This window comes from Haliotis rubra, unplaced genomic scaffold (genome assembly GCF_003918875.1).
Source record: "Haliotis rubra isolate DU_JTF1 unplaced genomic scaffold, ASM391887v1 Scf11, whole genome shotgun sequence".
Classification (NCBI taxonomy): Eukaryota; Metazoa; Mollusca; class Gastropoda; order Lepetellida; family Haliotidae; genus Haliotis; species Haliotis rubra.
Genome location: NW_025765003.1, coordinates 219,255 through 237,320, shown reverse-complemented (window position 1 = coordinate 237,320; position 18,066 = coordinate 219,255). Strand labels below are relative to the sequence as shown.

Below are 18,066 nucleotides of genomic sequence, written 5' to 3'. Positions count from 1 at the left end.
TGACATATGTATGAGCGTTGTTGCTAGGTATTTTTGTAATATTAGACATATGTATGGCGTTGTTGCTAGGTATTTTTGTAATATTTGACATATGTATGAGCGTTGTTGCTAGGTATTTTTGTAATATTAGACATATGTATGGCGTTGTTGCTAGGTATTTTTGTAATATCTGACATATGTATGAGCGTTGTTGCTAGGTATTTTTGTAATATTAGACATATGTATGAGCGTTGTTGCCAGGTATTTTTGTAATATTTGACAATTGTATGAGCGTTGTTGCTAGGTATTTTTGTAATATCTGACATATGTATGAGCGTTGTTGCTAGGTATTTTTGTAATATTTGACAACTGTATGGGCGTTGTTGCTAGGTATTTTTGTAATATCTGACATATGTATGAGCGTTGTTGCCAGGTATTTTTGTAATATTTGACATATGTATGAGCGTTGTTGCCAGGTATTTTTGTAATATCTGACATATGTATGAGCGTTGTTGCTAGGTATTTTTGTAATATTTGACATATGTATGAGCGTTGTTGCCAGGTATTTTTGTAATATTTGACAAATGTATGGGCATTTTTGTGGTCTTATGTATATGTATCTTTTGTTGTTTTCTATGTGTTTTCAATGTTAATATGCAACTATGTACAGCAAACTTCCTCTGGGATAATAAAGCATTACCTTAAGGATTGTTTGGGGCTCCTCTTGGATTTGTTTTGTACATGAATATATTTGTTATATTACTAAAAGGGTATCTTTATTTGGGTTTAAATGTCAGTTTACATTTGCAGGTGCAGTGTACTGACAATGTTATTGCTTTAAACTGTTTATTTCATCAGTGAAACCTGGACTTTCAAGTAGTCTATTGTGGAGAGAACAATTTTTATGGATAGACAACTTCTTTATTGCAATAGAGGAGACGTTTTGGTGGAGATCCTAACACCGTTACAGTCAGACCTCGTTTATCCGAACTTCAGATATCCGAATACCTCGTTTCCAAACATTCTTCACAAAAAACGAAATTTTCTAGTTACAATTTACCTCGTATATCAGAATGTTTGGTTTCCGTATCTGAACAGTCAATTTTGGTAACAAAACAGCAAAAAATGTACAAATTTGCCTCGTATATCCGAACACCAAGGCTGTCGTAGGCAAGATGTCTGATGTTTACCGCTCCTCAACACTGCTCACTGCATCTACCGCTTGTCAAAACATTGTGCTGGCTGCTAGTTAATTCATTGTTTATTGAATATTTGGAAGGCGGGTCATTTTGCTTGTGACAATGCGGCTAGTCACAACTGTAAAAATCTGAAACTGACCAGCGTGACTGTCCATTTCCTGCAACCCAACACAACCGCACACATTCAGTCAATGGATGCAGGGATCATACGGACATTGTTAGTTGTTTTGTTTTCACGTGTAGCCGACCACCTAGGTCCTGATTCAGATATCCGAATGATTTGTTTGTCCGAACAATTCAATAAAAAACCAAAGTGTTCGGATAAACGAGGTCTGACTGTATCAAGCAAATGATGGGATCTCCACCAAAACGTTGCCTCCATTGCTGTAAACAAGTTGTCTATCCATAAAAATTGTTCCTCTTTATTATACCAGAATGGCACTTAAAGAAGTTAGTCCTTGTCGGTTCAGGTAACAGCACATCCCAATCAATGTCATGCATCATACATATTTCAGGTCTGACAGAGACAGTGGGGCAGTGGACATAGTGTTTGCTTGTCACATCACTGGCCTGTGTCCAAAATGGTTACAATGTGTGAAGCATGTTACTGGAATATTAATTATTCCATATTAATTAACTCACTAACTCACTCAGGTGATGTGATTGGCAGATGTTATATCACACCTGAATGCTCAGCATTTCATTCACAGGTTCGACTTATCAAGACTCAGTTATTTACAGGTTCAAATGACATTGCTAGACCAGACTGAAACAATCCCCCATAAGGACTTGAAAGTTTGCCTTCAGCTACCTGCCCTTGTCACAAGACTGACAGGACTTGGAGGCCATATGTGCTTGCTTGGCGTACAATTCATTCAATCCCAACAGCACTGCAAAATAAATACAGATGTGAATCTGCTTAAGGCTCTATAGTCTACCTCAGTCCCTGAACCACATTATTTTCCCTACTGCCTAGCCCTACCTGCAATGTAGTCTGTCTCACAGTCCCTGAACCACATTATTTTCCCTACTGCCTAGCCCTCCCTGCAATGTAGTCTGTCTCACAGTCCCTGAACCACATTATTTTCCCTACTGCCTAGCCCTCCTGCAATGTAGTCTGTCTCACAGTCCCTGAACCACATTATTTTCCCTACTGCCTAGCCCTCCCTGCAATGTAGTCTGTCTCACAGTCCCTGAACCACATTATTTCCCCTACTGCCTAGCCCTCCTGCAATGTAGTCTGTCTCACAGTCCCTGAACCACATTAATTTCCCTACTGCCTAGCCCTCCCTGCAATGTAGTCTGTCTCACAGTCCCTGAACCACATTATTTTCCCTACTGCCTAGCCCTCACTGCAATGTAGTCTGTCTCACAGTCCCTGAACCACATTATTTTCCCTACTGCCTAGCCCTCCCTGCAATGTAGTCTGTCTCACAGTCCCTGAACCACATTATTTTCCCTACTGCCTAGCCCTCCCTGCAATGTAGTCTGTCTCACAGTCCCTGAACCACATTATTTTCCCTACTGCCTAGCCCTCCTGCAATGTAGTCTGTCTCACAGTCCCTGAACCACATTATTTTCCCTACTGCCTAGCACTCCCTGCAATGTAGTCTGTCTCACAGTCCCTGAACCACATTATTTCCCCTACTGCCTAGCCCTCCCTGCAATGTAGTCTGTCTCACAGTCCCTGAACCACATTATTTCCCCTACTGCCTAGCCCTCCTGCAATGTAGTCTGTCTCACAGTCCCTGAACCACATTATTTTCCCTACTGCCTAGCCCTCCCTGCAATGTAGTCTGTCTCACAGTCCCTGAACCACATTATTTTCCCTACTGCCTAGCCCTCCCTGCAATGTAGTCTGTCTCACAGTCCCTGAACCACATTATTTTCCCTACTGCCTAGCCCTCCCTGCAATGTAGTCTGTCTCACAGTCCCTGAACCACATTATTTTCCCTACTGCCTGGCCCTCCCTGCAATGTAGTCTGTCTCACAGTCCCTGAACCACATTATTTTCCCTACTGCCTAGCCCTCCCTGCAATGTAGTCTGTCTCACAGTCCCTGAACCACATTATTTTCCCTACTGCCTAGCCCTCCCTGCAATGTAGTCTGTCTCACAGTCCCTGAACCACATTATTTTCCCTACTGCCTAGCCCTCCCTGCAATGTAGTCTGTCTCACAGTCCCTGAACCACATTATTTTCCCTACTGCCTAGCCCTCCTGCAATGTAGTCTGTCTCACAGTCCCTGAACCACATTATTTTCCCTACTGCCTAGCCCTCCTGCAATGTAGTCTGTCTCACAGTCCCTGAACCACATTATTTTCCCTACTGCCTAGCCCTCCTGCAATGTAGTCTGTCTCACAGTCCCTGAACCACATTATTTTCCCTACTGCCTAGCCCTCCCTGCAATGTAGTCTGTCTCACAGTCCCTGAACCACATTATTTTCCCTACTGCCTAGCCCTCCCTGCAATGTAGTCTGTCTCACAGTCCCTGAACCACATTATTTTCCCTACTGCCTAGCCCTCCTGCAATGTAGTCTGTCTCACAGTCCCTGAACCACATTATTTTCCCTACTGCCTAGCCCTCCTGCAATGTAGTCTGTCTCACAGTCCCTGAACCACATTATTTTCCCTACTGCCTAGCCCTCCTGCAATGTAGTCTGTCTCACAGTCCCTGAACCACATTATTTTCCCTACTGCCTAGCCCTCCCTGCAATGTAGTCTGTCTCACAGTCCCTGAACCACATTATTTTCCCTACTGCCTAGCCCTCCCTGCAATGTAGTCTGTCTCACAGTCCCTGAACCACATTATTTTCCCTACTGCCTAGCCCTCCTGCAATGTAGTCTGTCTCACAGTCCCTGAACCACATTATTTTCCCTACTGCCTAGCCCTCCCTGCAATGTAGTCTGTCTCACAGTCCCTGAACCACATTATTTTCCCTACTGCCTAGCCCTCCCTGCAATGTAGTCTGTCTCACAGTCCCTGAACCACATTATTTTCCCTACTGCCTAGCCCTCCCTGCAATGTAGTCTGTCTCACAGTCCCTGAACCACATTATTTTCCCTACTGCCTAGCCCTCCCTGCAATGTAGTCTGTCTCACAGTCCCTGAACCACATTATTTTCCCTACTGCCTAGCCCTCCCTGCAATGTAGTCTGTCTCACAGTCCTGAACCACATTATTTTCCCTACTGCCTAGCCCTCCTGCAATGTAGTCTGTCTCACAGTCCCTGAACCACATTATTTTCCCTACTGCCTAGCCCTCCCTGCAATGTAGTCTGTCTCACAGTCCCTGAACCACATTATTTTCCCTACTGCCTAGCCCTCCTGCAATGTAGTCTGTCTCACAGTCCCTGAACCACATTATTTTCCCTACTGCCTAGCCCTCCCTGCAATGTAGTCTGTCTCACAGTCCCTGAACCACATTATTTTCCCTACTGCCTAGCCCTCCCTGCAATGTAGTCTGTCTCACAGTCCCTGAACCACATTATTTTCCCCTACTGCCTAGCCCTCCTGCAATGTAGTCTGTCTCACAGTCCCTGAACCACATTATTTTCCCTACTGCCTAGCCCTCCCTGCAATGTAGTCTGTCTCACAGTCCCTGAACCACATTATTTTCCCTACTGCCTAGCCCTCCCTGCAATGTAGTCTGTCTCACAGTCCCTGAACCACATTATTTCCCCTACTGCCTAGCCCTCCTTGCAATGTAGTCTGTCTCACAGTCCCTGAACCACATTATTTCCCCTGCTGCCTAGCCCTCCCTGCAATGTAGTCTGTCTCACAGTCCCTGAACCACATTATTTTCCCTACTGCCTAGCCCTCCCTGCAATGTAGTCTGTCTCACAGTCCCTGAACCACATTATTTTCCCTACTGCCTAGCCCTCCCTGCAATGTAGTCTGTCTCACAGTCCCTGAACCACATTATTTTCCCTACTGCCTAGCCCTCCTGCAATGTAGTCTGTCTCACAGTCCCTGAACCACATTATTTTCCCTACTGCCTAGCCCTCCTGCAATGTAGTCTGTCTCACAGTCCCTGAACCACATTATTTCCCCTACTGCCTAGCCCTCCCTGCAATGTAGTCTGTCTCACAGTCCCTGAACCACATTATTTTTCCTACTGCCTAGCCCTCCCTGCAATGTAGTCTGTCTCACAGTCCCTGAACCACATTATTTTCCCTACTGCCTAGCCCTCCCTGCAATGTAGTCTGTCTCACAGTCCCTGAACCACATTATTTCCCCTACTGCCTAGCCCTCCCTGCAATGTAGTCTGTCTCACAGTCCCTGAACCACATTATTTTCCCTACTGCCTAGCCCTCCCTGCAATGTAGTCTGTCTCACAGTCCCTGAACCACATTATTTCCCCTACTGCCTAGCCCTCCCTGCAATATAGTCTGTCTCACAGTCCCTGAACCACATTATTTTCCCTACTGCCTAGCCCTCCCTGCAATATAGTCTGTCTCACAGTCCCTGAACCACATTATTTTCCCTACTGCCTAGCCCTCCCTGCAATGTAGTCTGTCTCACAGTCCCTGAACCACATTATTTCCCCTACTGCCTAGCCCTCCTGCAATATAGTCTGTCTCACAGTCCCTGAACCACATTATTTCCCCTACTGCCTAGCCCTACCTGCAATGTAGTCTGTCTCACAGTCCCTGAACCACATTATTTTCCCTACTGCCTAGCCCTCCTTGCAATGTAGTCTGTCTCACAGTCCCTGAACCACATTATTTTCCCTACTGCCTAGCCCTCCCTGCAATGTAGTCTGTCTCCAATCCCTGAACCACATTATTTTCCCTATTAAAGCTCTAAATGAAGCTAAGTCTAGATTTCCCCAGGTCCCCCTGAATCTCCAGTCTTAAGGCTCTAGTGTACCAGCATCGTGCTCCACAGGCTACACTAGAGTGTATAGAAGCTGGTAGTAGTACTCAGTGGACAAATACCGGTACTGATTGCCCACTCACCTGGATGGTTGATGTAAAACTGAACTTACCTCGGAGAACCTGTTGGCCTCTATCTGCAGTGCCAGCCTAAACTCATCTTCCAGGTCACCGTACTGCCGTGTCAACTCATCAATCCTGCAGCAGCAAATGCAACATGTCAGCAACCTGATTGTCCTGCACACATGTAGAGTACAAGTGGAGTACAAGTAGAGTACAAGTGGAATACAAGTAGAGTACAGTTGGAATACAAGAAGAGTACAAGTGGAATGCAAGTGAAGTATAATTACAGTACAAGTAAGATACAAGTAGAAACAAAAGTTAAGTACAAGTAGGATACAGGTGGAATACAATTGGAGCACAAATATAGTACAAGTAGAATACAATTAGAGTAAACAGGTGGAATACAAGTAGAATACATGTTAATTAACAGTGGGTTATAAGTAAATTAAGGGAATTATTAAGTAAAATACAAGTAGATTCATAAGGACAAAAGCGGAATAAAGGTAAAATATAAATGGAAGATAAGAATGATACAAGGGGAATACAAGAAAAATACAAGTGGAATGTAAGTAGTTTACAATTAAATAATAAGAAGGATTCAAGATGATTAAAAATGGAATAAACGTTTAATGTTAAGATACTAATATATATGTGGAACAGAAGCAGACTGGAATATAAGTGGAATAAACAAAGAAAGTATGTTAAATATAAAGAGGGATACAAATGGAATACACACAAGTATGGCACATGTAGGGCACAAGTAAGTCCATATGAGTGGGGTTCCAGGTGAATAGTAGTGAAATACAAGCAAAATACACATGGAATACAATTGGAATACAAGTAGAATTAGGGTTTCACATAGACTTTGAAAAAATGGGGTCAATAAGACTCACAGTAAATGTTTTTGGGAGTCATTTAAACCTTTGTTTTCGCGGTGAAGAAATACATTTAACTCTTGTTGTGTGACATATGACATCTTGTAATGTATATTTTAATGATTAAATGCATGACATAACAAAAAAACTAAAAACAAATTAGTGGAAGTTTTAATTCATCGATTTTATTTGTACTGGAGGCTGTGCATGTTACAGGCTAGACACAAGGACTACCGAACACTTCTCACAAGTTGTCAACTTGTGGGTGTGGACAATGTTTTTTTTAGGTTTATGGAAACATAAACACAAACATACATGCATATTGTTAGCCAATCAAATGCAACGTAATCACTTGTAATTTATTTATTCAGAAAAGAAACAGCTCATCAATACTGTAACCACTTTTGTATTGTGAGGTGTGGTGAGATGGTGAGGTAAGGTGAGGTGAGGTGAGTTGAAATGGGGTTTAACGTCGTATTTCGCTCATAATACGACGTGCATGCATGTGTACGTGTGGCTGCTTGTACTAGCCCAGACTTAAGCTGGTTTTATAGTGCTAGCTCACCGAGATACCATGCCGCAGTTAAGCATGAATACCCCACTCAGACACATTATACTGACTCCGAGCCAACCAGTCCTTGCTGTACCCATTAATGTCGAGCACCAGGCAGGGACCAACAAGTACCATATTTTAACGTCTTATGGTATGACATGGTCGGGTTTCGAACTTGTGACCTTAAGCTCTCCTACCACTACGCCATGGAGGTGGTACTTACGTATTTCGACAATTTAAAAGAGATATGACCCAGATTGTATGACAAACAAGTCGAATACAAGTACAGTATCAGAAGAATACAAGTATAATACAAGTGGGACACAAACAGAATACAAAAGGAACAAACACCTCATCAATACAGCAACTGTACTGTGGGGGCGGAGGGGTTGTCTAGTGATTAAAGCACCTTTCATCAAGCCGAAGACTCGGGTTCGATTCCCCACATGGGCGCAACGTGTGAAGCCCATTTCTGGTGTCTCCTGCCTTGATATTGCTGGAATATTGCTAAAAAATGGTGTAAAATTTAACTCACAATTCTATGATGAATGATCTAGGGTATGTTCATCAACCCATTCACCAAGCCTGACCACCTATCCATGTGGTCGCCTCTATGACAAAACCAGCATACTAGGTTGCGAAAACAATTTTAACCGAAATCCCCATGAGTAGAATTGTGGATGATACACAAAGAAGTGTAATAAACATGTTAGAGTAAACATTCACCAATGACAGTTTAATATATGATGGAGTATGCTCAACTTCTTGTAATGATCATGGATGTGAATTCTATGACTGCCAATGAAGCAAGTGTCATGATAACGAGGGTACTACATCTCGTCGGCTAGTGGGTGATGCTGCTTTACAACATCTTTACATCAGTTACACAAACAATGTCACGAAGATGGAAGATGTTTTGAGACAGTGGGACAGCCTGGCACCTTGATTGATTTCTTCCTGCAGAATTTGGACATGAAAATAATTCAAAAGTATTGTAGCTCACCTTCATATGTTATGTTAGTTTGTTGTTTAATGCCACGCTCGGTAATATTCAAGGTATATGGCGTCTGACTGTCTGGACCGGACAATCCAGTGACTGACATCATGAGCATCTGTTTGTTTATTTGTTGTTTAACACCACACTCAGCAATATTCCAGCTATATGAAGGCAGTTTGTAAATAATCAAGTCCAAACCATACAATCCAGTGATCAACACCATGAGCATTGATCTACCCAATTGGGATAAGATGACAAGCCTCTTATGACAAGCATGGGCTCCTGAAGACCGATTCTAACCCAGATCTTCACAGGTTACCTTGACATGTAATAAAAAACTCGGATTTGAACAAAGGACAGACATTAAACAAGAGTTGCGAAAAAATTACACTAAAGTATTTTGAAAATACAATTTATCAACAAAACATGGTGGCTATGTTGGAAATTCAGTTCAATTCTTTTGGATAATCCCCATGACAGGTAGGAACAAGCATGTGAAGCTCTATCCTAATTGGTCCAGTGGTTTCTAAGTGCGGAGATGTTTACTGATGAATCTGTCACTAGCAGATGTGGGACAAGGTGACTTGACTTTCAGTCAGGTGAGCAAAAAATAAAACAATGTCTTCCAAGTCAGTCATGTCTTCCCATCAACTACCATCTTATATCCAGAAGTGACATGACACATCACTTTCATCACCATTACCAGAGCCAAGAAACCATCAAGTAATTCATTTCCATGACCATTACTAAAAAGTTTATTAGCAATTCCTAAGAATCTCTCCACTTGCTGAAAAAGACTCCCATCACTGTAGGATGCAGCAAACAAAGCCACTTTAAGAAGAGGCAGTCAATCATATGACCAAATCACTGCTAATAAGGCTGACATTTAACAAGACATTTCTTCACAGAAGTGATTGGATTTTAGGATGCCAGCCGACATCCTTATCATGATTAAAACTTGACATGTGACTTGGAAATTGTACGAGTCTGATAAAGCCAATCTGAAGTACTTGAATTTTTGCAATTTGAGACTTCTGACACCCAATTATTTAATGCTGTTAGGTAACTGCTTGGGACTTCTTCAAGTGCTTCTGCTCAACAGGTTTCATGAGAGTTGTGTTTTTAGCACATCGATCTGTTTGCGGTGTAAGGATCTGCTGTTTGTTATTGATTTGGGAGTTTGGCAAGGAGGTAGGGATTTTGAGGGGTTTTTATTAGGGGGTTTTGAGGTTTAGATTCTGGTTGGAAGTTGGGGTGTTCAGGTAGAAGATCAAGTAGGTCATTGGCAAAAAGGTTTTCAGTATAGATGTCCTGGTGAGCAAACTAACAATTGGATTGGAATCCCTTTGACAAATCTCATCATTCATTTTCCATCGTCAACCATGGGTAAAAGAGACCATGGTATATTATGAATTACCATGGAGAAAATAGATCATGGTGTATCATGAATTAACCACATGCGGTAAATCTCTTTGACAAATCTCATGATTCATTTTCCAAGAATAATGGTGTTTTTTCAAACATAATTTCAAGATGATGATGGAACTGTATGAGAAGGTATGACCATTTTTATGTCTCAAAAACCTGGATAATGACTTGTTACAAAATGTAAATGAACACAAATTGTATGAAGAATGGGTGAATGAATGCTGGGGAGTAAGACCATTCTGAGCGCTTTTTCACTTCTATGAAGGCATGGGTCAGGTTGATGTGGGAGGTTGGTTGGTGGTTGTTCAACGCCACACTCAGCAGAATTCCAGCTATATGGCGGTGGTCTGTAAATAATCAAGTCTGGACCAGTCAATCCAGTGATCAACAGCATGAGCATCGATCTACGCAATGGGATACGATGACATGTTCAACCGTCAGCCAGCCTGACCACCCAATCCTGTTAGTCGCCTCTTATAACAAGCATGGGTTGCTGAAGATCAATATTCTAACCCGGACCTTCACAGGTCTGTGGGAGGAAAGCCTGAGGAGAAACGCTTGATGAAATCATTGAATACATATCTTGTGAACAGAAATACAAACCCTAAATCATCGGTTTCTGGCATGCCAAGGGGACACAACTCTACACAGCAAATTGTGATGCCTGAGAATACTGGTTTACCAACGCCCTCCGATAACTTTGAACCAGATAAACCAAAACATAAACTTAACGACCAGTTTGTTACCAAGTCTTTATGAAAATTGTATTTATTTATTTGATGAACACATAAAATTGACTAGTTGTCTGTCAAGGAGATCCTGAAACCGGATACCACAAAAAGAAATAAGGCTGCTCAACAGTGCTGAAGTGATAGCTAACTTTCCCTGAACTTAGGATTACATTTTAAACCAAAACTGAGGAGGAATCTTTAAATGTTTAACTTATGGACGATCCAGATGCAAGGATTATCGAAAGGACTATGAAAACAGTGGGATACCATCCAGTGAAGCAACACAGAATTCATTATGTGAAACATCTGCAATCTCCAGTCACTGATCTATAGATCATAGACAGTTGCGTTTCCGATATAAAGACCTGGATGAACACAAGGAAACTCCAACTGAATGATGACAAAACGGAGTTGCTCGTCCTTGGAAATTCCAAACAGCTACAGAAAACCTCCATCTGCAATGTGAAGATTTCAACATCTCACATTCCACCTTCCCCTGTCACTAAGGATCTTGGAGTATATCTTGATGCAAGTTTGTCTTTGGAATCGCAAGTCAACCATGTTTATAAGAACTGTCACTATTATCTGCGAACCATCAGCTCCATTAGAAATCTCATCACAACAGAATGTGCTCATTCTTTGGTTCGATCCATTATACTCTCTCGACTCGACTATTGCAACAGTCTGCACTTTGGCATCAGTTCAACTCAACTTCAGAAACTTAAAAATTACAGAGCTCAGCAGCTCACATTGTCTGCCTCAAGTTCAAGAAACATCACACTGATGTCTCTACACTGGTTGCCTGTCAAATTCTGGATTAACTTCAAGATTCTATGTATCACTTTCAAAGCTCTGAATACCTCTCCAGTCTTCTGTGTCAGTACATTCCAACCCGACCATTACGATCCCAGAATCACCAGCTACTTGTCATTCCTAAAGTTCGACTCTCATCCTATGGGAAAAGATCATTCCAACACGCAGCCGCCAGTCTCTGGAACAACTTGCCCACATCAAGAATGCTGAATCTTTGGACACATTTAAATCGTCTCTAAAACCCCACTTTTTTCATCTTGCCTATTACTAGACTTTCTATGTTCAATTGTCTCTCTGTAAATAGTTTTACCTATTTTACTTTTCTCCTATAGTATTGTAGTCCCATGTAGCGGGTATTAGTACCTGGATGTAGCGCTATATAAATACCCACATTATTATCATTATTATTATTAAACACCATAATGTTCATGATATAGAACAAATAGAATTCATGATATGAAACAATGCAGAAATCATGACATGAAACACCATAATATTAATGATATGGAACAATAAGATTCATGATTATAAACAATGCAGAATTAAATGATATGAAACAATGCAGAATTCATGATATGAAACAATAATGTATTCATGACATCCAATAAAGCAGGGCCCGTTCCACAAAGCGATCGTAGCGCTAAGGTGATCTTAACTCCCATACTTTAACACAGACTTACGACAGTCGTAGCGCTACAATCGCTTTGTGGAACGGGCCCCAGGTCTTACAACTGGAACATAAAGCTCCTAGCACGGCTTTCGGTTGTAAACACCTGCATGCATGTCACGCTTGAAAGAAGTACCTCTTACAAGGTTTCTGTGAGGAAGCAAAACCTCTGACACTATAGCTTAAAGTGACTGTAGGATAACAACTGATGAACAGCATTATCTTCTCCTGCTTTCAACAGTATTTCAGTCACATGCGTATGAAATATACAGAACCTCAGTGCAAAATAATACCTTGCAAAACAAGACTGAATGTTCAGCTCAGGATTTAAAGACCCGAGGGAAGAAAGGTGATGGAAATAGACACCTAAGTTGACTGTATGAATATTAGAAAGCCCTGCAACAACAGCTGATGTCATTGGGGGTTTGAAAGACCGCTTAGTGGGAGAGGAAAGCCTTCAGGAACACAGGTTACAGATGTTTACTATTTTGGTGGAACCCTCGCAGCTGCTACCTGCATGGCACTGACAGACCAAAGATGATTAAACTTGACAAGAGAGACCGCCTCCGTACAATGAAGGATGAATTTGGTCTTTAAACCTGTTACAAATTAATCTTGAGAAGAGAGACTAATCTCTGTGCAGTAAGTTGAATGGGTACTGGGGACCTATTTTAAGCCAGACTGCCCCGTGGGTGACGTTTAATGTCAAGAACATGCCCCAGCACTGGCTCAACTGCAGTCAGACCTGACGAGTTTTTCATGTAGCCAGAAGGAGCAATCACCAAGGTCAACCTGCATCTATTTCTGAAAGGTCAGCTACTTGAACATGTGTGAACAAGAGCAGAAATTCTATCAATGTATACAAATCGAAAACTGAATCTTATCAATACAAAAATCGAAATCTTGTCCATACTAAAACAGTATTTTTATCAACACTGAAAATCAGAAGCACCATCTACCAAAACCACACTCATATATCATACAAGTGAGTTTAGCTTAAAAATAAAGAAGAAAAGGGGTGACAACAGGGAGACAAGAAGGGTGATGGAGACCTATTTTAACCTAGAGTGCCAACAGGGAGTGAAGCATGGGTCTTGGAGACCTATTTTAACCCAGGTGCCAACAGGGAGACAAGAAGGGTGATGGAGACCTATTTTAACCCAGAGTGCCAACAGGGAGACAAGCATGGGTCTTGGAGACCTATTTTAACCCAGGTGCCAACAGGGAGACAAGAAGGTGATGGAGACCTATTTTAACCCAGAGTGCCAACAGGGAGTGAAGCATGGGTCTTGGAGACCTATTTTAACCCAGGTGCCAACAGGGAGACAAGAAGGGTGATGGAGACCTATTTTAACCAAGAGTGCCAACAGGGAGTGAAGCACGGGTCTTGGAGACCTATTTTAACCAAGGTGCCAACAGGGAGACAAGAAGGGTGATGGAGACCTATTTTAACCAATAGTGCCAACAGGGAGTGAAGCATGGGTCTTGGAGACCTATTTTAACCCAGGTGCCAACAGGGAGACAAGAAGGGTGATGGAGACCTATTTTAGGGAGACAAGAACAGAGTGATGGAGACCTATTTTAACCCAGAGTGCCAACAGGGAGTGAAGCATGGGTCTTGGAGACCTATTTTAACCCAGGTGCCAACAGGGAGACAAGAAGGGTGATGGAGACCTATTTTAACCCGGTGCCAACAGGGAGACAAGCATGGGTGATGGAGACCTATTTTAACCCAGGTGCCAACAGGGAGACAAGCATGGGTGATGGAGACCTATTTTAACCCAGGTGCCAACAGGGAGACAAGCATGGGTGATGGAGACCTATTTTAACCCAGAGCGGCAACAGGGAGACAAGCATGGGTGAACGAGACCTATTTTAACATAGAGCGGCAATATGGAGACAAGCAGGGCAACAAGAAGGGTGACAGAGACCCATTTTAACCCAGAGCGGCAACAGGGAGTGAACCATGGGTCTTGGATACCTATTTTAACCCAGAGCGGCAACAGGGAGACAAGCATGGGTGATGGAGACCTATTTTAACCCAGAGCGGCAACAGGGAGACAAGCATGGGTGATGGAGACCTATTTTAACCCAGAGCGGCAACAGGGAGACAAGCATGGGTGATGGAGACCTATTTTAACCCAGAGCGGCAACAGGGAGTGAACCATGGGTCTTGGATACCTATTTTAACCCAGAGCGGCAACAGGGAGACCTAATTAACCCAACAGGGAGTGAAACACAGGTCTTGAGATCTATTTAAACCCAGAGTGCCAACAGCCAATGCTAGCTCAAAGGGAGACAAAATAAAAGTAAGTGAGTTGGGTTTAAGTCCACCCAACAATATTCGAGTTTTATCTCAATATGTCAGTTAAATGTCAGAGGAAAGCAATGCAGGTCTCAGTTGTTTACCCCTCTTGTAAAACCTGATGGCACAGCGTTGGCAACCTCAAAATATTATTGAGGAGAACCTGGATTGGGACAAACATCATCAGTTCCTGGCATTACAAAGGGAGGTGACTCTGCACAGTGAATTGCAAAATTGCTGAACAAGCCATGCCCCAGAGGTCATCATGACATTTTAAAACTAGCTGAGATTTCAATGATTCAACAAAAGTAATACAAGTAACTGTGAATATCCACCAAGGCCTTTCAACAAGACAATAACTGTCAACTCAACACCACTGTACATTGGGATTATTGATAAATCTCTCTTTATATTATTTTTCTGAAACTTGAAACAGACAGCTGAGGTCCATTTTGTAACTTTATGAGATGGTTTCAGGTACTTTCAGATAAGAAATCTTCAGTGCAATGTTCATTTGCTCAATACAGAATGAGATTCCAGCAGCTGTGAGCTTGGGCAAAGGTGAATATCAATAGTCATGACGACTCACAGCTTTTGTTGAATAATATTTCACAATATTTTCTTAATTCCTTTCACTGATCCAGGGGCAAATATCCTCACACAAATAAATAAAGATTATCGCAAGAGCACGAGTGTCCAACTTAATAGTACGAAATAAGCATAGGAATTTGTGTATTTTGTATGTGAAAGTATTGGTAACACAGGAATTTTTACATGAGTTTTCCCAAGGCAGTGTCATGTAAGCATAATTTCTTTATGACTCATAATTTCTTTTTTTCTTTTTAGCTCTCCTTCTCCAAGTACACAGATCACAACCTGTCTCAGAAAATAGTCAGTCAATAATTGAGTCTGGACCAGACATTCCAGTGATCAACAGCATGAGCATTGATCTTCGCAATAGGGACATGATGACATGATTGTGTCAACCAAGTCAGCGAGCCTGACCACCCGATCCCATTAGTTGTCTCTTGCGACAAGCATTGGTTGCTGAAGACCCATTCTAACCCGGATGTTCACAGGTGTTTAGGAAGATTTGTGGAATACTTCTGTGTGTGCACACATAAATGTTAAGTGTTGGTAATTGCTGTCATAATCCCTCTTCTTTGTTGGGGTGGTGCGGTAGCCTAGTGGGTAAAGTGTTTGCTCACAATGTCTAAGAACCGGGTTCCATTCCCCATATGGTTGACAGTAGCCTAGAGGGTAAAGTGTTTGCTCACAATGTCTAAGAACCGGGTTCCATTCCCCATATGGTTGGAACTAGGTTCCATTCCCCATATAGTTTGGCAGTTAGAGGGGTAAAGTGTTTGCAGTAGCCTAGAGGTAGTAAAAGTGTTTGCTCACAATGTCTAAGAACCGGGTTCCATTCCCCATATAGCCTAGAAGGTAAAGTAAAATGTGTTTGCTCACAATGTCTAGGTTGGGCAGTAGCCTAGAGGGTAAAGTGTTTGCTCACAATGTCTAAGAAAGTGTTTGCTCACAATGTCTAAGAACAGGGTTCCATTCCCCATATGGTTGGCAGTAGCCTAGAGGGTAAAGTGTTTGCTCACAATGTCTAAGAACCGGGTTCCATTCCCCATATGGTTGGCAGTAGCCTAGAGGGTAAAGTGTTTGCTCACAATGTCTAAGAACCGGGTTCCATTCCCCATATGGTTGGCAGTAGCCTAGAGGGTAAAGTGTTTGCTCACTATGTCAAAGAACCGGGTTCCATTTCCCATATGGTTACAATGGGTAAAGCCTATCTATGGAGTTCCCCTTCCCCCTCCCCCTTAATAGGATTGGTGGAGTATTGCAAAAAGCAGTGTACAACCTCACTCACTCACTCACTCTTCTTTGTTACTGAAGTAAAATATAATCACATTCTCCTTCAATTTTCACGCCACCATATACTATTTGTTTGTTAATTCTCAATTTTTTAAACAGTGTTCTTTCAGGTAAGTAAACCTTTTGAACCTGACAACCTACAGCAATGTTTAAAATAAACAGAATTCATAGATTGTAACATAAATATTGACCTTGTCCTTCTTGACTTATCAACATTAATAATAATTTCAACAAGAAAAATATGTGGGTTGCAATAACATTTCAAGAAAATGACAAACAGAGTTTGACATAACACTTTAGATGAACTTGTTTTAGCTGATTCGTGAGTTTTTATCAATGTCCTGGGTTTTTATCAATGTCCGGCAATCCGGCTCTAGATCTTGATGGGCATTTAGAAGTTGGAAGGTAACATGACAACGTATGGTATGGATTTACAAGCCTGCTCTAGACATTCAGTCTTCTGGTGTTTCTCTCTGTGGAATACTTAGACAAATCAAGCATTTCATTACGTATCCCTTTACAGATGAAGTGGGGTTGAAGGCCATATCAAAAATGAAATTGAAAAATGCAACACTTATCTTTATTTGCCCATTTATTCATTTCCTACTTATGTTACTGCTCTGTTTCCTGAATAAATATTTCTGTTATTCTCAAAGGTGTAGGTTGAAGTACACTTAACTGAATTAGAAACCAACTTGAAGCCATCTTGGAAGAATGATGTATTGACTTACTTGTGTTTCTGATGGGTCAGGTCGTGCTGCTGCTGGGCTGCCAGACGTTCTGCCTCCTTCTGAACCTGCTGCTGGAGCTCTGGGCTTCCCAGGCTGTAGCGGTGCTTCAGCTCTTGTCTGGAATGGAAAAAAGATTTAGTAGGTTAAGATTTGGTTACATTTACTCTCTCAAGGGAATCAAGTATTTAATAGTGGTATTTGTTTCCAAATTAACTTGAATAGATTGAAATGCGTGTTTTAAGTTTTCATTAATTGTTCTGACATGATCTTCTAAGCATCATCCTCAATAACCCAACTTAAAGTTTGATCTTCATCCTGTGGGGCGGTGGGGTAGCCTAATGGTTAAAGCGTTGGCTCATCACGCCGAAGACCCGGGTTCGAATCCCCACATGGGCACAATGTGTGAAGCCCATTTCTGGTGTCCCCCGCCGTGATGTTGCTGGAATATTGCTAAAAGCGGCGTAAAACCAAACTCAGTCAGTCAGTCAGTCTTCATCCTGTTGATACTGAGCACTGGGTCACTGACCTGGCTCCTATTCTCGAAAGGATCCTAGCCCCAGGATATCCTAAATTTGATCCTTGTGTCTAGGATAGTTGTCCTATCTCTGGAAAGGTATCCTAACCTTACACAAATACTAGGATAGGTTCTCACTTGTCCTAAGTCTATCTTAGAGGAAATTAACATGGTGTGGTACTTGTTTGTTCACCAATTTCAACGTTGTCAAACAAAATAAAATTACATTTGAATTTACAACAGAACATGTTTTTATGAGGTAAGAAGAGTTAATGTTATCAATTTATCAGTTCATTCTGTCACATAGCCTAGAAATGTCAAGGTCCAGGCCAACTTGATAAGGGAAGTAACTCCTGTTTATTTCCTAGGTGAATTTTCACTCTGTGACATGACGCGTAATTGGAATTCAAGTCATGATTCTTATAAAAAAACAAATAAAATGAACATATTTTTGGC

At 41.9% G+C, this 18,066-nt stretch overlaps 1 protein-coding gene across 1 annotated transcript in view; it reads right to left on the bottom strand.

Moving 5' to 3' along the window:
* LOC124284024 (leucine-rich repeat and coiled-coil domain-containing protein 1-like) overlaps positions 1-18,066 on the bottom strand; it is a 119,997-nt gene that overhangs the window by 27,532 nt on the left and 74,399 nt on the right. The window contains 2 exon segments of the mRNA XM_046720065.1: positions 6,166-6,250; positions 17,097-17,213. Of these exon segments, the coding sequence (XP_046576021.1) occupies positions 6,166-6,250; positions 17,097-17,213 (202 nt within the window).